Source organism: Antechinus flavipes, chromosome 1 (genome assembly GCF_016432865.1).
Source record: "Antechinus flavipes isolate AdamAnt ecotype Samford, QLD, Australia chromosome 1, AdamAnt_v2, whole genome shotgun sequence".
NCBI lineage: Eukaryota > Metazoa > Chordata > Mammalia > Dasyuromorphia > Dasyuridae > Antechinus > Antechinus flavipes.
Window position 1 is genome coordinate 509,723,571 of NC_067398.1, and position 23,962 is coordinate 509,747,532.

A 23,962-nucleotide genomic window follows, 5' to 3' on the forward strand; every position below is an offset into this window, starting at 1 on the left:
AGTTATTTATTGTGATACAACAATAACAAATTATGCCTATATAACTTTTTATTCTTATAAAATGTTTTACATACATTATATGATTTGATTTTGAGGGAGAACTACAGCTTATCCTTGATGGATCAGAAAAAAAATTATAGACAAATAAAGGTAACTTGCTTCAGACATTAAAGGGGGAGAGATGGATCAGAGGACAAGTGAAATTTCAGCCAAATAGATGCCACAATAAGAATTGTTCAAACTATCTGTCCCACAGACAACCCCAGGAACTTCACCTCACTTAAATCCAATTCATATATAAGGCAAGATATCACACTGTGATGTCATTGGTCCTCTTTGAAGATGAAGGACAAACAACAACAACAACACATGTGGAAAATAAGCACAAATTTAATTTCTGATGAGAAATTGCCAGTGATTTATCTTACTTACAAAGGACTGGTGACCTGGAATTTATAGCCATAATTCCTAGATAATTCCTGTTACCAATTGGGAAATCTCTCTCCTGCATCTCTCTTAAGTGGTACCCTCTTTCCACTTGAAGATCTCCAGTGATGGGGAACTCATTACTTCACGAGGCAGCCCATTATACTTTTGGACACTCCTAATTAAGATCAGTGTCAAAGTCTCACTTTTATTATATAGAGGGAACAAGATGTGCTAGTAATTCAGTTTAATTAAAATATTTATTAAACATATACTATGTGTAGGACACTGGGCTTGTTGCATGGATCCCATTCTCAAGAAGAAGTTTTATAATCTGATCATTGGAAATATATGTATGTACGTAGATAACTATACAATATCTATTACGGCTTTCTGTTGCATTTGTTTTCTTTAGTTTTTAGTGGTTCCAATAGCTTCATTACTTAGGATGCAAGGAAAATATTCTTTGTCTAAAGTGCCAATGTTTGTGTTTATGCTGCAGTCATAGGTTTTATCTTATCTAATGTTAGTGGCTGAACTGACTCAGGTTGAAACCCTATTATTTCGGTTTTGTGGGAGTGAAATGAGGCACTCAGGTTATTCAATAAGTAGCAAATGTAGTTTTTCTTAACCACAGTACAGAAACATTGTACCACTTCTGAAAAACAGTTACTTTCCTGCTCCTAGAACTTAGTTGCTACTGAGCAGATGATATAAAGTTATATCATCACCATTTACTCTGTGAAACAGAGTTCTGTTCAGTTAGCTTTAGATCTTCCAGTGCTATAGTTATAGTCTATTCTAGACCCTATTTGAAGAGGTATACTTGTGAATTTTCAGTAAATGGAGATATCAGAATACTCAAGTTGGGAATGTTGATCCTTCATAACTTGAACATTTCAATAAACCTCTGATCTTCCCTTTTAGATTACAAGAAAGCCAGTTCCCATGGGTAATTATAAACTGTATCCAAAAATCATGTGAGTTTTCCCCAATCATTATATTCTTCAAAACTACACGGAGGCTGATGAAGAATGCTATCTATCTTCAGAGGGAGAACTGGTGAACTATGAGTGCAAATTGAAACATACATTTCTTAAACTTAAAAAAAGAAGGAATAAGTTAAGTACAAGAGATCCAGATAAATTGGTATAAGAAATTAGAGAGGAGAATATTTGCACTTGTTTAGAAGGGGAAAGATAATAGAAAAACTTCAAGGAAAGCTTCAGCCTTGTAGTCCTCTAGAGAAATGTATAAACATGGGACTGAAAGAGAGGTATAGTAGAGAGTAAAACTGTGAGGGAATCAAGTGTTTCAGGCAGACTACATGTTGTTGTAGTGCCAGCTAATTTATTTGTAGTGCTAATATTTATTTCATAGTGCCAGTGCTATGAGCCTTCTCAAAATAGTTGTAAGGATATTTTTGTTATTTAGATTTTTTATTTCTAAGTGTCAATCTTCATTTGGGAAGATAAATGAATAAATATTGCTTGCCAGAAAACATCTACATGCACAGATTCATATCCATCCATATTAATAAATAAGGCCCCAGTTCCTTTAATATGATATCTATAAATATGAGTTCATTATCTTCATAATTGGTAAGTAGAATCCCAAGGGATAACGATAAACAGCAATTTGGAAAATATTCTTTCTTTGCACTTGAGAAACCAGCCCAATGCTATTTTCCTGGTATAGATAAGGAAATTTAGGATTAGAAATGATTTCCTGGAAATAAAAATGACTGTACTAATTCTTTATTATTTTATACAAATAAATTATTTTAATTGTTTTTGGAGCTCTTATTTTTATTTTTTGCTCTGCAACCCATAAAGTCATTCAAAAAAGGAATCTTACTTCCACAATTGTGAATTCATGATTATATATCTCTAAACCTTAATAGTTCCAAAGTGCTTGGGGTCATTGATAAAAGACTTTTGGGTCCCTTAGTTATCAGTGCTTAAGTAGGAATAGGAAAAAAGGGGCATTCCAAACATGTCACTCATCTTATTTAACTAATTATAGTACTCCAGTATCCTAAAGTGCTGACTTTATAATAAAAGTAATAGATAGCATCTTGCTAGTCTATTGGTCACTATCTTCAGATCCCTAGGAAGCAAGAGAGCATCCTAAACACATGAGGTGGGATTTTTTTTTCCATACAAAAAAGGAAAAGCTAGAATACCACAATTGTTACTAGTATGTTTTCCTTTTCTCACTTCTGAATTACATTGATTTGGTAATTTTTAGCACCTACTCTCCTACTGTAAAGTTGACTTTATTATATTTAATTTGAATATGTAAGTGTCAGGTGTGAATTTTTTCCTTTCCCTTTTCTACATACCACTTAATCACTCATTTTATGGCAAACATAGGAATTAAAATGATGGAGAATTTTGTCAATTCTCTTTTTTATTATAAGAAAAATTATGTGAACTAAAAAAATAGCCCTAATTCAAATTGGTAAGTAACTTTAAGTGTGACTAATTCACAGATATAGAAGGAGTGTGTGTGTGTGTGTGCAGAAGGAATTTAGAGTGTCTACTATCTATTTGATTCAAATAAACTCTCTGTATTGTATTTCTCTAGAAATTAGAACTTCTTGATTGTGGCTGGAGGCCACATTTTTAACACTTTCCCTCTTTCTACCCTATTCATTGCCTATATATGTATATATATATATATATATATATATATATATATATATATATATATATATAAAGAATATTGACATTAGGGTTTATAAAATCATAAAACTGAAAATCCAGTATTTCTACCACTGTAATAATTGTATAATCCATCAACTAATCAATAAGCATTTATTAAGTACCATGTTGCGCCAGTTGCTGGGAAGGTAAAGACAAAACAGAAACAATCCTTACCCTCAAAAAGTATAAAACTTAATTGTAATAATAGTCAGAGATGGGACTGCAATTCTGTTAAGCTTTTTCTCATCAGGATGAGACCCAGAGACATCACAATTGCAATCTTTTTTTTTTTTTCTGAGACAGTTGGGGTTAAGTGACTTACCCAGGGTCACACAACTAGGAAGTATTAAGTGTCTGAGACCAGATTTGGTCCTCCTAACTTCAGGGCTGGTGCTCAAAACATTACTTCTTTAAATAAAATAAGACTAAAAATTAGATATTTAGTAAAATCTTATTAATTTTTGGTTTGTAATATAGAAGATAATAAGTAAATTGGCTAGATTATTGAAAAGGATTGATAATAGGGCATGAACAAAAGCCACACAAGACTTTTTCACTGAGATAACATATTCATTACACAAAAAAATTAGCAATTGCACTTATTTACTGTGCACATACACGTGTGTGTGTGTAATTATTGTGATTCTACATATTAGTAGAATCATATTTAATTAAATTAAAAATTGTCCCACATCAAAATGTGGATCAGTAAGAGAGGTTTATAAAGGAAGGTTACGATTTCTAGTTTTTCTGCCATAGCATTCCCTTCCTTTCCCAAATGCACCATTTTGAAGATTGCTTCACCATTTTCCCCATCTATAAGAAACTATTATGTCCTTAAAAAAAAACTCAGCCCAGAATTGGCAAAACTATCAAACATCTGGAGGCTATTTTTGACAAAGGTAATATGAAATCAGTCCAGAATTCCCAATTCACATGGATTGCAGAACCTTAATCGATGGGACATTAACAAGCTTTAATACTAGTTGTCTCCTTCTTGCCCTTAGTCATTAAATTGGCAATATTTCATATCTTTCATGATAAATGGTCATTTTCTGCTAAAAAGTTTGGGATACTGCCATTCTTATAAGATTCTTACTTTTTCAGATTCCCGCCAGCACTTCAGAATGAATATGTGAGCATAAATATCTTCTACACAGATCCAGCTGGAAAGGCTCAGAGTGGTGTCTGTCCACACCCAGTCCATCACGGCTCTCAATTCAGTCAAAAATGGAACCAGGCGAAACCTGACAAAGAGTCATATTTTCTTAGAGAGATAGAGATTAAAAATCTCCTCTATAGTTTATTTTAATTTAGGAACTTAAATAGTACCTTGGAATTTCAAATCTTAATCCAGGATAACCTAAACCAAAGTAAATAAGATTTCATGCAGCAAAGTGTAGGAAATGATCATCTTTTTGTCTTAAAGATCCTTTTAAAGTTGGCTAAAAGGGCTATCATTTTCCATGAGCCTTCCACAGATTCAAAGATATTTGGCATCAGAAAGAACCTCACTAGACCTTTTCTGTATCATTTTAATAACAAAAATTTCTCTGTAGCAGAGTTCTATTTATATATATATATATATATATATATATATATATATATATATATATATATATATATATATTAATAATTGTCCATCAGCTATCAGGTAATCATTGAGATAGATTCTTTCCAGTGGCTAGTAGGTAATCATATGGATTAAAAATCCTTAATTGACATCTGTGGGACATTAATGAGCTTTAATACTAGTTGTCTTCTCCTGGCCTGACTTGTTCATTAAATTGGTAATATTCTATATTTTTCATGATATGGAATATCTGTTTTTGTTTAAAAACAGTTTGGTATTATGTCATTCTTATAGGTTTTTGACTTTTTCATATTTCCTATAGTGCACATCAACTAAAGAAAAAGTTCTTTGGGGAGTGAAAAAAAAGAGCACTGAATGATTTGGAAATATGCTTTTCCAAGGACTTAAATTATAACTGGAGAGGGATGTAGACACAGAATATTTAGTATGAAAGGAAACTAACTGCTTCTTAATAGTGGATGCCAAAAGACTAGTACTATACAAAAGGAGAAGAGATAATTAAGGTCATGTGACTGTTCTTCACTTCCTACATTCCCTTGCAGTATACCTAATTATGTTCCTTAGAAGCTGGGCTTTAGCGCAAATAACAAAATGGAAATTCTATTAAGGTAATATACTTACATTCAACTTAACATAGAAAAGAACATTTCTAATAATTGTTATTCAGTACTGAGTTATCCTTTATAGAGAATTTATAGAATTTTTAAACTACAGATTACACAGGAAAATACATTGATGGTTTGTGAAAGTAGTACTCATATTGGTAAGATCACACATAACTCTGAGTAAAACAAAATAAATACCTATTTTTCCATGCCTTCTCTAAAATCATAAAATCAATATGCACTGAGCTCCTGCCCCATATACCCAATAGAGCTATTTACATGCACATCTCTTCTCTGAATTGATTGAGATTGAAAATTTACCCTTGAAATAAGAAGAGGTTGACATAATTGTAACTTTTGGTGAGGAAGTTTCCCAGTACTCGAGTTGGATAGCCACAGCGAATCTGGTAGGCAGACAGGCCAAAATAAACACATTTCACAAAATACCAAAGCTGAGCAACAAGGTTCTGGCTGAACTTCCTAGAATGAAAGAATATATAGAAAAATTCAGGAGCAGTTATACCTTGCTAATCTACATGCTCAGCATTAGGACGTCACAGATCTTTTAAGTATCGAAAAAAGACCTTTTTTTCAGGAAGTCATCCAGGTCTGTAGATCTAGAGAAAATTATTGCAAAGTTTATACACCCTCTGCTTCTCACTGAGGAATTTAGTATAATCACTAGGAATGAAATAAATATAGGAAGTTACAATATGGTTTCAAACAAAATGATGAGATCCTTTGTTTTTACAATCTTTAGACAAATTTAAGATTTTGTAGAAATCTTAAACTTGAGTAATAAATTTTGCAAAAAAAGTTAAACAGGAAATGATGATTGGGTAAGATCTTAGGTCATTCTCTATGACTAATGTGTTTCATTTAAGATTTTTCTCCCCCCTCCAAGTTTTTTTTTTGTAAGCAATATTTTTGCGTGTGTGTTTGTGTATATTAGTCATATAAAAGTAAATTTACCAGGAGTGGAAGGACTATTTTTAAAAATTTAAACTTTGGTCATAGGATGTTGAATCAGGAGAGTGAAAGCCACTCATGGTACTTGGAGGATGTTAAGCTTTGAGAGGTTTTTTTTCCTAATTCTACTAGCAGTAAACATTTCAAACAGCAATTATTTTCCTTTTTATCTTGAAGCTTATAGAGTTTGCTATCTATAAAAATCTATAATGCCATGAAGATTAATGAAAAATCTAATTAATATGGAATACTGAAATTTCATTGAAAACTTAAAAGAATTTTTTCTTTACATTTAAGGTTCCTACCTTAAATAGTAATTCTATGCATTTTATTCTTATTGATTTTACCTTTGTTGAAATTTGAGACAATGTCAAATTTATATTTTTAATCACTCACAGAACCTAATATTATGCTGTGTATGTATCTGAAATGAATTCAATAAATATTTGTTGAATGTATAAGTTTATTCTCATGAGAGATGTTTATCATGTTATGAACTCAAGGTGATCATATATTTTTTCTAGGTATTATATCACAGTTAATATCCTCAATCTGATCCTTTCCTTCCATTTATTTTTTCCTGTTGCATAAAGATTTATCCATCCTACTTCTATCCTAAAAAAAATTTAAGTGGCTCTCTAAGGTCTGCAGTATTTGATTCAGAAAGATTCAAGTTTCTTTTCCTAACATTTAAGACTATGCCACTATAGCAAGAATCGATATTTCTAGGCTTTTAATCATTGTGTCCCCTCCCCAACTTTATATTCTAGTGAAACTGGACTTTGTGCCCACTGAAACAAGGTCTCTAAAGTTTCAAGGAGTATACATAAGTAGTCTAGTCTTTTCTCTGCCTTTGACTGTTATTTTTCCTATGTCTGAAATGTCCTCAATTCCACAGTGAATTCTTTGAAAGCTAAATTCAAATGCCATTTCCTTTACAAAGGCTTTCCTGATTTCTTTTACCAGGAACAACCTTCTTTTCTGAACTCGCCTAATACTTTGTTGTGCTTCTCAATAATATACTTATTTGTCATCTCTTGGTGACTGAGACTTGTTAGACAAAAAGACTTTTCTGTTCTATACTTTTTTTATTTCATCTACCAGCATTGTTTTTTGCACTAGCTATATGAAATCAACTTTATTTTTACCTTTACCTCATAGAGTTCCTCTCTTTTTAAAAGACAAGTACCATCTTCTTCAGAAGACTTTCCACATCCTCCCAACTTTTATTACCTTCCCTCTCAAATTACTTTTATTTAACGACCTTGGAAGTATTTGTGGTTATTTATTTTATACTTATTTTCTCCTTCTCTCTCCCCCATCTCTCCTTTTCTACTTTCCCCTTCCCTTCCCTTTCCTTCCATTCCTCCTTCTCTCCATCCCCCATTTTTCTTTCTATTTGCTAAGTGATTCATTGGACAGAGCTCTAGACCTAGAGTCAGGAAGAACTGAATTCAAATCCTGTCTCAGATACTAGCTATATGATCCTGGACAAGTTAGTGAACTTCCACCTATCTCAGTTTTTTTTTTTTTTTAATCTCTAAGATGGGGATAACAATAGTGCCTCTCTCCAAGTATTTCAAGGAACAAATGAGATAATATTTATAAGGCACTTTGCAAACCCTAAAACACTATGTGCATTCTAGCTACACACACACAACAATGGAAATTTTTTACTTCCAATGGGGAAGCCAAATGAGGAGACATTGAGACACACATATACATACACAGATACACATATACTTGACACAAGTATAACATAAATATTTGGTATATGTGTAATATATACTTAGTATATGTGCATATATAAATATGTATACTTGGACTCTATATACATATATGCTTGTTATATATGTACAAATACTTCATGTGTACATATTTGTTACTGCTACATATATACTTGGCAAAGAGGAATATGTGTTGTTATTGTTCAGTTATTTAGTCACATCTAACCCCTCATGACCTATTTTTATGGGGTTTTCTTGGCAAAGATAATGGAATAGTTTGCCATTTCCTAATCTAATGAATTAGGCAAACAGAAATTAAATGACTTTCTCAAGATCACACAGCTAGTGAGGCTGGACTTGAACTTCAGGTCTAGCAGTTATATTCACTGAGCTAACTAGCTGCCTCTGTGTGTGTGTGTGTGTGTGTGTGTGTGTGAGTTTGTATATATTATCTGATGCATATATGTATGCTTAGTATATATATATGTGTATATATAAAACACTAACTATAACACATTTACTTGTTATATATATATACATACATATTTGTTGAATATATTATAATTTATACACACATATATCCTACAGTAACTAGCACAGTTCTTTGTACATAACAAATGCTTAGTAGATAATTTCTGAGTAACTGAATGGAGGCACTTATGAATAAATGCATTTTCATTGATCTCTACCAAACTGATGATATTTTTTATTTTTTTTAAGTTTTTTTTATTTTCAAAATATATTCATAGATATTTTAAAAATATTAACCCTTGCAAAACCTTGTGTTCCAAAATTTTTCCTCCTCCCCACACCCTAACCTAGACAGCAAATAATCCAAAATATGTTATACATGTTAAAATATGTTACATTCAATTATATATAATATGGTATATATATACACATAATTATACAATTATCATGCTGCACAAGAAAAATCAGATCAAAAAGAAAAAAATGAGAAAGAAAACAAAATGCAAGTAAACATCAACAAAAAGAGTAAAAGTGTTATGTTGTGATCCACACTCAGTTCCCACAGTCCTCTCTTTGGGTGTAGATGGCTGTCTTCACCACAAGATCACTGGACTGGCCTCAATCATCTCCTTGTTGAAAAGAGCCATGTCCATGGTGATATATTTTAAAAGATCATTAATAAATATTTTATTTTTGAGCCATCAATGAATTAAAATTTTGATGGCAATATCTGAAAGAAGAGGAAAAATCAATTTTTAATATCAACAGGTTCTTAGCACATGGTTTAGAATTGTAAGACACTAGATTTTAGCTGACTGGCAACTTGGCATGGAAGTTGAAGAGGTACCTGACCCTAGTGCATTATGGATGAATTGTTCTGAAATAAAGTCAGTTTGATTTAGAATCATAGATAATTTAAAGCCTATTTTGGCCTGAAACACAATGTATGGAAAGTAGAAATTTTTTTTTTTTTTTTACCTCTCAGTCACACCTGGCAAGATGAAGAACATCCAGAAGTGTATTCCAAACACAAGAATGACTTGGAAAATCACTTTTCCCAAAACAGTCTTCCGGAGATATAATGCTCGATCTACAACCATGGTTCCAAATTGAATGAGCACCATTACCAAAAATGCCTCAGGGACTTGATCTTCTGATAATGAAGATGTGATGTCTGCTGCTGCTGAGTGTTTCTGGGCAAAACAGATGAAAACAACATCCAAATGAAATTTCCCTGACAAAGAAACTCCCTTTCCATAAGGACATTCTAAACAAATATAAGAGCAAAACCTACCCCAAAGGCCCAAAAGCCAAACACAATAATGATGAAGTCCACAGTGTCAGCAAGAAACATCAGCACATATACATCAGTCACAGCACTGTAGTCTGGGTGGATGAGGTTATAAAAGAATTGTCGGATGGGCACATATATCTGGAGGGTCCTGAAAAGCAAGTATCACATTCCCACTGATGTCAAGAAGATCATAATAGATAGAACGATGGCATTATATCCTTTGAGTGTCAATGGCTATTTCTCTCTTTTTTTCCCCCATTGTAGCCAGGAGTTTACATTGATGCCTATCACTAAATCCCAGTATATTCATGCTTGAAGTTTGAATTCTGTCCATCAAAACTGCCCACATAAGAAAAAAGAAAACTTCTATAATTCAGAACTTCACATTGGTTCTTCTGTTTTCTGTGCAGAAGAATACTTAGGCAATTAGGTGTAGTAGTAGTGTATAGGTAGCTGGAGTTGAAGTTAGGAAGATCTGAATTCAAATCATACTTTAACTATGTGACCCCAGGCAAGTAACTTGACCTTTCTCAGTCAGTATCTTCATCTTTAAAATGGGGACAATAATAACATCTACTTCCCAAGATTGCTGTGAGGATTAAGTAAGATTTATATGAGTAATATATGTCATAAGTATTTAAGTGAAATATGTTAAGTATTATTTTAGCTACTATGAATGGTTCCCAGTTCTCCTGATCATTCACTTTGTTCTGTCTTCCAGTATTTGGAATCTATTACTTCTTGTCAGTCTGCCTGATTTCTGATGTACTGACAGTTGTTCAATCATTTTAGTTGTGTGTAACTCTTTGTGAGCCCCTTTGGGATTTTCTTGGCAAAGGTACCAGAGTAGTTTGCTATTTCCTTCTCCAGATCATTTTACATATGAGGAAACTGAGGAAAAATGAAGGTAAGTGCGTTTTCCAGGGTCACACAATTAGTGTCTGAAACTAGATTTGAACTCAGGAAGATGAATCTTCCTGAATCCAGACTTGGTACTCTATCCACTGTATCATCTAGCTGCCCAATCTACTGTATGCACTGATACTAGTTTTGTTTTTGGAATTAATTTAGTTCTTCAGAGAATCATAGGATTTTGGAGCTGAAAGAAACTCAATAGCCAGCTAGTCCAATCCAGGCCCCAAAGAAATCCCCACTTGCTTAATAAGTGATCATCCAATCTTTAAATGGTATCTTTCAATAAGATAATGTCCTTTTGAGTCAGCCTATTCCACTTTTGAATTGCTGTAAAAACTAAGAATACCAGAGATTGGACAGCTAGGTAGTGAAGTGGTTAGAGCACTGACCTGAGGTCAAATATGTCTTCACACACCTACTAGCTTGTGAACACTTCATGCTATCTGCCTCACTTTCCCCATCTATAAAATGAACTTTAGAATGAAATGTCAAATCACTCCAGTATCTTTGCCAAGAAAACCCCAAATGGAGTCACAAAGTGTCAGGCGTGACTGAAATGATTGAACAATAGCAAAGGTTAAGAATTTAATTTTCACTCAATAATAAACTCTATTTTCTTTAGAATTTACAATGTGGTTTTCTAACAATTTTGTGAGATAGTGGCATTATAGTTTATTATGAAAAAAAAACAAATGCCTACTAATCAATAAACAAAAGAATAATGATAAGATCAGTAAAAATTAGTTGCTAACTGTTACCATGAAGGAAAAATGCTCATCACTGTCAAGATTATACAAAAAATGGAGTACAAGAGATTGTTAAAAGACAAATTTTCATTGATAAAACTTGTCTTTTTTCATTCAAGACTATACCAAAACCACTGTCAAAATGAAATAAAAAATGAATAAATGAAAAAATACACTTATTAAGTGTTTAATATGTACACAGCAACTACTAAGTGCTAAGAATACAAATACAAAAGCAAAAACAATCCCTGCCCTCAAGGAGCTACATTCTAATTCAGGCACTCCTGGGAGAGGCTTGATGGATTCATTGTGCAAAATGAGTCATGTATTTTTTTGTATGTGATAGATGCCTGGATTTGTTTTACTTGATTGTGCTTATTTGTTATTAATTCTGCCTCTATTCTTGTTTTACATGGTTAGCTTCTTGCCTCAAATCCTTGCCTTACTGTCACCCAAAGTCATGGCATGGACAATGGGAAGGACCTATGAGAAATTGTTGTTGCTAGGTTTTAATGTCTGCTTTATATATTGATTTCTGAAACTCTAAAGTTACTTTTTTTTTTTTTTGGTAAGCAATCAGGGTTAAGTAACTTGCCCAGGGTCACATAAATGGTTAAGTATCTTAAGATCAAATATGAACTCAGATTCTCCTAGCTCCAGAGCCAGTACTTTATCTATTGCACCACATACCTATCTCTGACTCCAAAGTTATTTGTTTGTCTTGTTGCCTACACAGTAGGATAGGGTTGTGGGAAAGAATAAAGTATAATACAAAGAATGGTATAGACCTCATTGGTCTTGAGGTCAGAAATGCTAGATTCAATTCCTGGTTTTTATTCTCTAGCTAAATAACTGTGAGAAAGTCTCTTAATTTTCTTTAGTCCCAACCTTCCTCTTCCATGAGAAATGGAGATGTTCTGCCTTTCTTACAGGGTACCTGAGAGAAAAGCAATTTGTAAATCACTAAGTGCTACCAAAATGTGAGCTATTATTATAGGAATAAATTAACACAGATTAAATGTGTCTAGAAGAACATTTCATTTTAAAATCTGCTTTTGTAACTCTGGAGATGCTTAATACAGATCAGCAAACATTCATCAAGTATTTACTATGTGGAAAGAAGCTGTCTTTCACATGATGTTCCCCCATAAAAAGAGCTATGCCCATGGAAATGGAAGCACTTTTTCTTTCATCCTACATAATATCAGTATAAAATAATTGACTATAGATTTCCAGCTCTACAAGACAATAAATAAACTAAACACAGTTACTCACTTTTTTATAGTGAATGCTTTTGCTTTGATGACATGTTCTTGGAACTTTTCCATATATAGCTCCTTTTTGCTCTTTTGCTTGATGCTGAGTACGCTGCTTCCTTTTTGACTACTGTTCCGAGTACTGGTGCTGCCTAGAAACAAAGAGGGACACAGATATTATATGAGAAACAGAGTTTACATCAATGTCATAGTAACATGAAGTCTGTGTGAAATTATTTAAGAACATATAGACTGAATTAAAAGCATTTGGGGATGATGTATATAGACTGGATGTCTTCAGTGTTATTTTCAGAGTATCCCAACCCATAGATTCAAATCTGTGACTTTAATCTACTTTCAAAAATAATTACACACAAAATTTGGTTTATGACTATATAACTTCACTGGCTAGAATAGTTAACATTTTGTTTTTCAAACACTAATGAAATGTATACCCAAAGGAATTATAAAGGGAAAATAAAATTTGCAGTACTGAAATGAGAACCAGGAGTTATGTTTTCTCTAGACTTCACCTGAGACTCACAACATCCCATCTTTATACTTTACAACAAATGAATAGTGAGTCAATCATACAGGAAGAATATAAAACATGAGTTCTATAGAAAGATTAGTGCCTAAAAAAGAATGAATATACAGTATGTGGGGAAGATCTCAAATTGTAATAGCACAGTGAGGTAGATAGCATTGTTATCATTCTCATTTTGCAGATGAGGAAAGAATGTCTGAGAAATATTGAATGACTTGCCCAGGATTATACAAATAGTAATGAGACAGGATTGTCTCTTACAAATAAATAGTAAGGAGATAGGATTTTAATTCATGACTTTCTGACTTCAAATTTAATACTCTATATCTTCTTCCCCTTAGTAACCTAATTTCTAGGGCTCTTAACCTATAAAAATCACACAGAATGAGAAGGGAGGATTTGTAATCCTCATCAGTAGAGAGAGAATTCTTATTAATAACCCCCCCCGCAACAAATTATTCAAAATAAACAAAATTTTAAAAAGGCCCTAACCATTTATATTATTGTTCATCTTCCTCTGCATTAATACTCAATTTTGGCTTACTCTCAACATCTGCTGTCTTTGCTCCTATCCATAGGCTGCTGAATGAAGGTGGAAAAAATCATGAGTTTGCTTATTTGGTCCACTATAAATTTATGTTACATAATATCAATAGGGCCCTTATGGCAGCAAGGTAATACTTTTATTTCTTTCTACTGGATTCATTATTTCACTCACCAAAATAGCTTTTCCATTTTTATCCCTTCTCAAATATCCCATGATTCTCTATAAAATGGTTCCCCCTGAAAAAATGTTGTTAATAGTTGTTCAGTCATTTTTTAAGTCATGTTTGACTTTTTATGACTCCATTTGGGATTTTCTTGGCAAAGATAGTAGAGCAATTTGCATTTCCTTTTCCAGCTTATTTTACAGATGAGGAAACTGAGGCAAGCAAGATTAAGTGACATGCTTAGAGTCTTCCCTTTGATAGTACCTTCAATTCCTCCTATCTATTCATTCTATCTATATCTTATCTGAATATAAGTTGTCTTCCCTAATTGTTTCCTTTATTAAACTGAGAGTTCTTTAAGAGCAAGTCTTTCTTTTTTATTTCCTGATTTGGCATAGTTAAGATAATATAGTTTTATTAAGTGCCCAGTAATACATAATAGGCACTCAGTAAATGCTTGTTGACTTTTTGATCTAGATTTTTAATTTCCTTGGTGGAGAGAACCAAAGTTTGTAAGCCTCACCTATCAATGGAGGTAAGCAACTTATCAGTGAGAGAGTCTTAGAGAATTACCTCTGTCAAAGAAAAATTGAGTGATTTGTCCTTAAAGATGAGATGTGGAATTCTCCTAATTCCAAGACCCACTCTCTATTCTCATTAAAGTAAAATATAATAAACAAAACAAGATATGTTAACTACATATTTCTGATAGTTTTTCTAAGGATTAATGTGTTTTCTTGTAAATAATTTTAATCTCTTCAGTTGAAAGTACAAAAGTCTAAATACTCATTCCATCAATATGCTGAGGTCCACTATTTTTGCTATTACTATCACTTTATACTGATCACTGCTGGCAAGAGATCCAAAACTCATTTCCAGAAATAGTCTAAAATTTAGTTATCACAAGTTTTTAGTCTTCAAATCCAAGTAAATTTCTAACAAAAGTTGCAGTTATCACCTAGAATATCTTTAAGAAAAACTCTTATACTAATGTTGCCAATTAGTGGGAAAGATACCTCTCTTAGATCTGTTTGAGGAGAAACTAGATCTGTGGGACAGGTGTGAATTGCTGCTGGAGCTCTTTCGTCTGATGGCTGCCTGTTGCTCTGGGAAGTGGACATGTACCGATTCCACTGATGCTGCGAGATTGATAGATTTCAGAGAGTCAGAGGAATCTCTTCTTCCCGTGTTTAGTGAGAGTTCATCATCAGAATCATCTTTATTGGTCCCAGTGTCAACAGTATCATCTTCATCCCATAAACCATGACACTGAAAAAGCATAGGAAGTAACAAGTCATATTGCTAACATAAAGGATAGTCAATATCTCCAACTGATTAAAAAATAACACAAATGAAAACATATAACACCATTCCCAGGATCTTGTAATAGCTATTGAAGAATTTCAAACTGGATTTCTTTTATTTGCATTTTACACTAAACAGCATTTTACAGTTCCCCCAGGAGTAAGAGAGAAGAGGAAAGTGATAAATAGAGGAATGAAACAAAAACCTAGTAAGATTAGTAGAGTTTAAAAAGATACAATTTTAATCTTGTAAAAAATGTGTTCTCTTTATTTATTAGTATGTATTGTATTCTTACTATGAATCAGCCACTAGACTGAGTACTGGGGATATAAAGAAAGGAGCTACAAAATAGTTCCTACTTTCAAGGAGCTTACATTTTAAAGAAGAAGCCAAAATGCAAATACATGGGTACAAACAGCATATACAAAACAGAAGGCAATATGAGAATGGAGGACATTAGTGGGAAGAAGAAGACTCAACAAAGATCTCCTTCCTGTAAAAGATGGCCTTTAAGCTTAGTCTTTAAAGTTACCTTAAAATCAAGTAATCTAAGGGCAAAAGTGAAGAGGAAAAACATAAAATTATTGTAAAGGTATAGAGATAGTAAATGAAATGTTGAACCCATGGATCTTCAAGTGGGCCTTTGTAAATAGTTGTAAATAGAGGGGAATTAAATATAATAGTATACAAGTAGTTGTAAATAGAAGGGAATTAAATATAATAAGACTAGAAAAGTGGTGAGTGATTGGGTATAAAAACTTTCAATATCAAATGCAAGTCTTTATATTTAATTCTAGAGATAACAGAGAGCCTCTGTTCACTGAGTAGTTCACTGGAACATGACCAGTCCTACATTTTAGGGAAAAAAATCACATTGGCAACTGGAGCATGAAGAGAGACTTAAGGCAGAGGAATCAGATAGAAAATTATTGAACTAATTCAGATGAGAGGAGATGATGGCCTCAATTGGGTTGGTATATGTGTGCATGGAAAGTAGGTCATGTATATGAGAAATGTGAATGCAGAAAGACAAGCTTTAGCAATAGACTACCTATATGAGTGAATGAGAGTAAGAAGTTGAGGATGATATTGGGGTTTTGAATATGGATGACAAATAGTTGGATAGGGAGGAGGAAAACTGGGAACCCAGAAGGAGAGTATACAGGAAGTAAGGGCTATCATTAGTGTCATATGCTGCAGCTAGATCAAAAAAGGGTTAGAGTGAAGAAAAGGTCATTTGGTTTGCCAATAAGGAGATCATTGGTAACTTTAAGAGGACATTTAGAATGGGCAATTTGGCAATGTTGTGGATAGAGTGCAGAGCCTGGAGGTCTCAGACATTTACTAGCTATGTGACCCTGAATAAATCACTTAACCCTGTTTGCTACCGTTCTTCATCTTTAAAAGGAGTTGGAGAAGGGAATGAGAAATCTCTCCAGTATCTTTGCCAAGAAAACCCTAATTGAAGTCATGAAGAGTTGGACATGGCTGAAAAATGACTTAAAAATAAATTATAAAAAGAACAAAAGGGAAAAAGCCAAAAAATCTAACCAATTCATCGACATTTTGCCAATATATGCATAGTGCCCTATCTCTTCAAAGAAGTAAAAAGATATTTTTTTCCTCATGGCAAAGTTTGTTCATTAAACTCCTTTTTGAGGGAAAATATAGCATTTTAAAATAGAAGTACAATTCATTATTCAATTTTATAGATTTAAAATATAAATATGCATATGAATTACATATGCACATGTTTTACAAGAACATATGCACATATATTTTAATAAACTTTAGTGTCTGTAAATGGATAAATAGCATAATAATTCATTTATTATGTATTCATTAATAAACCAATCCAAAAATAGAAAGTAACACAGAAACTGATCATACATAACATTACTGAGATTTCTGGACACTGAAAAGGAGGCAGGCTACCCAGTTCCTTTATATCTACTCCAGCAAAGGCCTAAAGTTGATACTAGAACACAAAACAATTGATTAACACAATGAAAAATTACATTAGATAACATTTTCCCTCTAAGAAATGCAGGAAAAGTAAGGGAATAATTTCAATGAGGTAAAAAGCAATATATGATCAAAGATGGAAAACATGTAGCTTTCCAGACTCTGTGTAGAGAAACCGCAAGAGTAGAGTCTGAGAAAGCCCAAAATAGTCAGAAGGCTCCAGAGTGTGAGCTATGAAAGCATGATAGAGGATCAATGTATAGTGACCAAGGTAGTACTAACCAGCACATTGTGTGAGCTCTCATACTGAGATATCTCAGGCTCAGGGGGCTTAGGGTCCCTAACATTCTGCCCTGAGTTACATGAGATAAATACAGATATCTAGAACTCTTAACCTTAAAGATCTTGAGAAGCCTAACACCAGTAGGTGGAAAACAAACATAAAACCCCAGAAGATGCATAACCTTTGATTCAGTTGTGTCTCTATTGAGTCTGAATCCCAAAGAAATCATAAAAGAGGGAAAAGGACCCACCCATATGTATGAAAATATTTGTAGCAGCCCTTTTTGTAGGAGAGAGAACTGGAAATTAAGTGAATGCCCATCTCTTGAGGAATGGCTGAATAAATTGTGGTATATGAATGTAATAGAATAATATCCTATAAGAAATGATGAGCAGATTTCAAAAAAGCATGGAAAAATTTACATAAATTGCTATCAAGTGAAGTGAGCACAATCAAGAGAACATTATATACAGTAACAGCAAAATTTTGTGATGATCAACCATGATGGACTTGACTTTTTTCAACAATGAATTGGTTCAAGTAAGTTCCAATAGACTTGAGATGGAAAATGCCATCCACAACCAGAGACAGAACTATGAAGACTGAATGTGGATTGAAGCATAATGTTTTCACTTTTGTTGTTATTGTTTGCTTGTTTTTTTTCTTTCTTGCATTTATTAAAATTTTGATTTGATTTTTTGTACACAAGCAAACATGGAAATATCTTTAATAAAAGAATTGCACATGTTTAACCTATCTAAGATTGCTTTCTGTCTTGGGGAAGGGGGAAATAAGGTAAGAGGGAGAAAAAAATTGGAACACAAAGTTTAACAAAAATGAATGCCGAAAACTATCTTTACATATATATGTAAAAATAAAATACTATTGGAAAAAAAGAAAGCAGTAGACTTACAGTGAAACCAAACAGAAAAGACCATCATACCTAAAAGCCCAGTAATGGTAGAATGCACCATGGCATAAAGCTCCGATTCAAAAATTCAGTGACATTTACCAGTAAATTGTAACAATTTTTGTAAACCTATCTCTGAAGAAAATGTCATCAAATACTCAAAAGGAAAAGATGAATTTTTACATGTACCACATAAATATATACAAGAAATGAAGAGATTAAAATCAATTAAACACTTGTGGAAAAATTAGAAGGAAAATAAATAACTTAGAAGAGAATATGGTAAACCTTACCCAATAAATGGAACTCCTGAAAAGCAGAAGAGTCAAAATATATATCAATGACTCCATGAGATAGTAAGACATATGAAAAAAAATCAAGATGTTGAAAAAAAGGGAAGAAAATATAAACTGATACACAAAACAAATGACCCTGAAAACATGTCAAGGAGAGATAATTTAAGAATCATCCTGAAAACTATGATTTAAAAAAGCCTGAACTCCATATTTCAATGAATTATACAAGAAAACTACCCAGATCTCCTAGAATCAGAAGGCAAAATAAAGATATTTTTTTTCCAGTGATTATTTCCTTACAGGAATTCCAAAAACAATACCACAGTCTAAATCCAGATCTTTTATATTAAAAATACTGCAAATATTCAGAGAGAAGTAATTCAAGCAAAGGAATCACAGAATAAGACAAAAACTGGAATTGAGAGAAGAGACAAAAAATTAGATTTATAATCAAGAATAATTTAGTCTGCAAAACTTAACATAATCCTATAGGGGAAAAGGGATAATTAATAAAAAGACTCTCAGGTATTTATGTGGAAGAGATCATAACTATGTAGGGACTTTGAAATCTAAACTAAAGCATCCAGAGAAAATAACAAAAGTAAATTTATTTTAACAAATGGAAAGAATTATATCATGATGTGGTGCTAATATTCCAACAAAGGAAGAATAAAACAATTGTTCCTTCATAATCTTAATTATGATAATTAATGATCTTAATGTATTTCATAGGTTTTGTACAGATTACATTCTATGTCTTTTGTTTTGGCTTTGTTGTGAAGTTTTGAAGAAGGGAAAAAGAGAAATTAAAAGGAGGGACATAATAATAAAAAAGAAAAGAAGAAGGTATGGAACTTGCAATTTCTCATAATTGGATATGTTAGAAGAATATACAAATATGAAGGAAGAAAGAGGTGGGGAGAATGGGCATCAAATGAATCTTTTTATCTTAAAGAGAAAGGAGAGATGAACATACACGTATTGGTGTAAAATATATCAAGCTGAAGAGAAATAAGTGGAAATTGGGGAAAGAGGGTTTAAAAGATAGGATAATACTGGGGCAAGAAGTGAAAAGCAAGGGCATTCTCTGATCCCAAAGACAGGATTAAAAAAGTAAATGGAGAAAGGGAAATAATTAGAATCTACAGTGGAAGTGATTTAATTTGCCTCTGACAACTAGGAGTAGTTGAACAAATTATGATGTATGAATGTTATAAAATATCATTACCCCATAAGAAATTACAAAAGAGATTGTTTCAAATGACTGGAATCTCGATTTCATTGGCACAGAAAATTCTTGCTAAGAAAACACTGTTGACTAATTCAGATTGAAAAGTTCTGAAATCTATATTTCCTTGGTCAATGAAGAGGCAAGCAACTTTTCTACAGTCATACAGTCAGAATTTATTAGAAGGAACCTGAACCAAAGTATTCCTGACCCTAAGGCCACCCACTAACTACCATGCCTACTGCTTGCTAGTGATCTGTTTCTAGATCCCTACTTATAGCAATTTCCTGCTCAAGAACCTGTGATAATTCTCAAATGTCTATAAGACCTAATTTAAAGATTTCTTCTTGTCAATTAAAGTCCATTATAATCTGACTTCATCTTACCTATCTTCTATCTATCACTTCTATCTATCTGCTTTCTTGTTGCAGGCAAGGAAATCTCCTCTCTGAACCCTACATTCCAAAAAACATTTCAAAAAAGAAGATATACAAAAATAAATATGATATAGTTTAGAAAATGCTCAAGTTTCAAGTTCATAGATTTCATAATCATTCTTATTTCCATTGTCCTATGTCCATGATTTTTTTTGGAATAAGTCACTTTTCTACTTTTCTTTGCTGATACAAACCTCATCCATTTTTTCATTACTTAGTTAAGTTCCATTTCTTTAATGAAATTTTCTTAGATTTCTGTGGGCCACAATGAACTATCACTCCTGTGAACTTCATAAGCATTTATTATAAATCTATTTCTCAAAGCTAAATACTTGCTTATATACTGCCTTGTATTCTCTAATTTTCTTCAATTTTGTAGTTATTATTTTTCTTGTAAATTTATTGTAAAGTCTTGTAAACTTCTCAGGGGGCAGACAGCATTTCTTTTATGCTCCTCCTATCTCTTATACCTGGGTATCAATGAGAGTATATATGTCCTATGAGGAGGATTTGTTGATTGGTAACTTGTAGTACCTTTAAAATTGATCTGTGGAAGAAAAGAGCCAAGAGTTGAATAAGATCATAAAGCACATAACCCTCTTTTTTCTCTACTCCAATGATGTTTGGTGGATGGTATGGCTTATCTTTGTAGAAATCCAGATTCTTGTTCCAGGGAAAGAAACCAAATTGGAAGAAATATTTGATGACAATGGCCACCTATGTAGAAATGGTAAAAAAAAATATAAGTGAAAGGTATATTCTCAGATTTTCATTGATTATATGGCAGAATAATTACAATAGAAACAATTTTCTTACAGTTTTGATTGCAATATATTAATAAAGCAATGTAAGATAAAAACAGCATTTTTTGGGGGGTTATTCATTTAAGAGTAATATGGTATAGTGTCTATCAGGCTAGCCTTGGCTTCAGGAAGACATAGGTCTAAATTATTCCTTTTACACATAACAGTTTTGTAATAATGGAGAATTTATCTATTTTCTCAGCAACTTCATTTCTTAAGATTATAAGTTACAAAGCAGTTGTTAATGTGATTAAGTGCAAAGTTTCTATGTCAGGAGTTCTCTAAATCAGATATAGTCATAAGTCTTTCCTTCTCCCCTCAAATCAATTTTACAGCAAAAATAACGTTTTATTCAAACAAACAGTTCTCTAATGAACAGATATGATAGGTTGATCCCAGAATCATACCTGACACTTCTTTTAATTATTCATTTTTAATGCTGTTTTCTTTCTCCTTTCCTCTCTTCTCCTCTCCCTCCTTCCTTCTCTCTCTCTTTTTGTCTCTATGTCTTTCTTGCTTTTCTTTTCTTCTTCCCCAGATCCATTTATATGACTTGGACTAGCACTGTCACAATGCCAGAGTAATTGGATGTTTCATAATAGTAATTATTTAGTTTTGAAAGTCTAGGAGCATTTATTTTTATGGTTTTATTGTATCCTCTATTTCAACTCATTTACTATTATTTGTGTTCAGATTTGGGGGTTATATTTCACTAAAGTTTCACTTTTGTTATATTCTTCTTCCTCAAGCTATCTTTTGCAACTTAAAAGGGAATGAAACTCAAAACAAAATGATTTTTATGCTTTACCTCTCTAATTATAAAATGTTTAGAATAAGAGAAAGCTTAATTTAAATTTATTTAAAATTATCTTTGAGGACAAGCTGAAAATTTAACTTATCCATATTTCACTTGCCTATGGATGACTCCTTTATATTGAGCCTATGTTAGCTTAACTTCTCTTGTGACTCAAATCTCAAATATATGTGATGCTCATTACTTTCATTTGAACAATGTTAAGAAACATGTATAAGTTTTCATGTTGAAATACTGAAAACCCAAAACTTTCTCAAGTATCAGTTCAGATCAATTCAGCAAATATTGATGAAGCAACTGCTATGTGCAAGGTCCAATGCTAGATCTTGGAGTCACAAAGATGAAAATAAATGATACAGTCTCAAGATCTTTTTATACTTGCAGAAAATATTGAGGACCTTCCAAAAAGCTTTTGTTTATGTGGGTTATATATTTTGAACTTATTATATTAGAAATTAACACAGAATGATTGTGTAAATAGATTTGATTTTGTAGATATTCTGAAAGAGTCTTGCTGACCCCTAGGGGGTCTTTGGATCCAAACTTTGAGAACCACTTGTATAGAGTCTGTTGGAAAAGGAATTTCAAGTTGATTCCCCCCATTTTTTTTTTTTGAGTTAAGAATTAGTCAGCTCAAAGACCTATTGAAGGCCAGGATTAAACACTGAGTTAGGGTCTACAGGAAAATACCTACTACTTCAGATTTCTACTGAAAATTAGCAAAATATAGTAGAAAGAGTACTGGATTAGGAAGCATCAATCCATAGTTGTAGTACTAGCTTTGTTACTTATGAACTGTGAGATCTTAGAGAGTTGGACTAGATGATGTTAAAAGTACTTTCCAACACTAATGATTTATGAATGTCTATGAATATTTGGAATTTTGTTTTTTTAGTTTTATTGTAACACATCTGTTCTATATATTGAAGAGCATTTGCACACATATTTGTTTTATACACTACTTTTCAGAAACATACTAACACATAAAATAAAACTGAGATGTAAGAAGATATGGGTATCATATGATAATTTACATACCTCTGTATAGACAATGGCTGTCATCCAGAAACGCCTACTGGGCCTAGGAACTGACAACATGGCCCAAAGGAAGATAAGGATAGGAAGTACAAGGGTAATCATGGAAGCAGAGATCATGTGATTGAGTATAATCACAAAATAACACACCATTTCTGAACGGGCCACTAGAGTATTATAGAGAGCATAAAACAGGAGCAAGAACCGAGGCTGATCAACATAAAATTTTTCTGACTCTTCTAGCTCTTCATCATGAAACATCCTGTAAAAGAAATAAGCCCAGAAATTATAAGAAAAATTAATTTTCATTTTAAAATGTTTATCTTCTCTCAGTTGTTTCTAATTTCTATAGGGCAGTTAGCTATAAATTTATTTGGAATTAAATATTTCAACAATTCTGTGAAATGAGAAAGGTTAAGATAATGAATTCACAAGAGATTCAGTTTCATCTTGCTTGTTTATTCTGAACTAATTCCTGTTTTTCTTATTTTCTTTTTCCTTTCCTTTTTTCATTTTTTTTCTTCTAAAGTTCAGTTCAACTATTACCTTTTTCAATATGCTTTTCCTTATTGCTTATGTTCTTGATTCTGCTCCACTCTATTACTTCTATTTTGTTTTATTTATATTCTGTACTTACTTGTGTGTATTCCCCAACAAGAATATTATCTTTATGAGTGAAAGGACTGTTTCACTTTTTTATTTGTTTCTTTAATGCCTAGTGTAGTGTCTGGGCAATAGAAGACATTGATTAAATGTTTGTTTATTGAGATCCAATTAAAAAGATGCATTTAGCTATGTGTCTTATTGGGCTGGGGGGAAATCTTGGAATTAAGAAGAGTAGGGTTCAAGGTTTGTCTTTGACACATACTAGCTGTGTCATCAGACAAGTCAATTATTGTTCTAAGATCATAAATTGAA

The 23,962-nt window shown here is 32.6% G+C and overlaps 1 protein-coding gene across 1 annotated transcript in view; it reads right to left on the bottom strand.

Annotated features, from left to right (window-relative positions):
- Window positions 1-23,962, bottom strand: part of PIEZO2 (piezo type mechanosensitive ion channel component 2) — a 271,682-nt gene that overhangs the window by 17,385 nt on the left and 230,335 nt on the right. The window contains exons 35-42 of the mRNA XM_051973830.1: window positions 23,048-23,306; window positions 20,927-21,109; window positions 14,985-15,237; window positions 12,731-12,863; window positions 9,795-9,942; window positions 9,479-9,693; window positions 5,655-5,813; window positions 4,234-4,381 (exon numbers count right to left, since the gene is read on the bottom strand). Of these exons, the coding sequence (XP_051829790.1) occupies window positions 4,234-4,381; window positions 5,655-5,813; window positions 9,479-9,693; window positions 9,795-9,942; window positions 12,731-12,863; window positions 14,985-15,237; window positions 20,927-21,109; window positions 23,048-23,306 (1,498 nt within the window). The remainder of the gene's footprint in view (window positions 1-4,233; window positions 4,382-5,654; window positions 5,814-9,478; window positions 9,694-9,794; window positions 9,943-12,730; window positions 12,864-14,984; window positions 15,238-20,926; window positions 21,110-23,047; window positions 23,307-23,962) is intronic.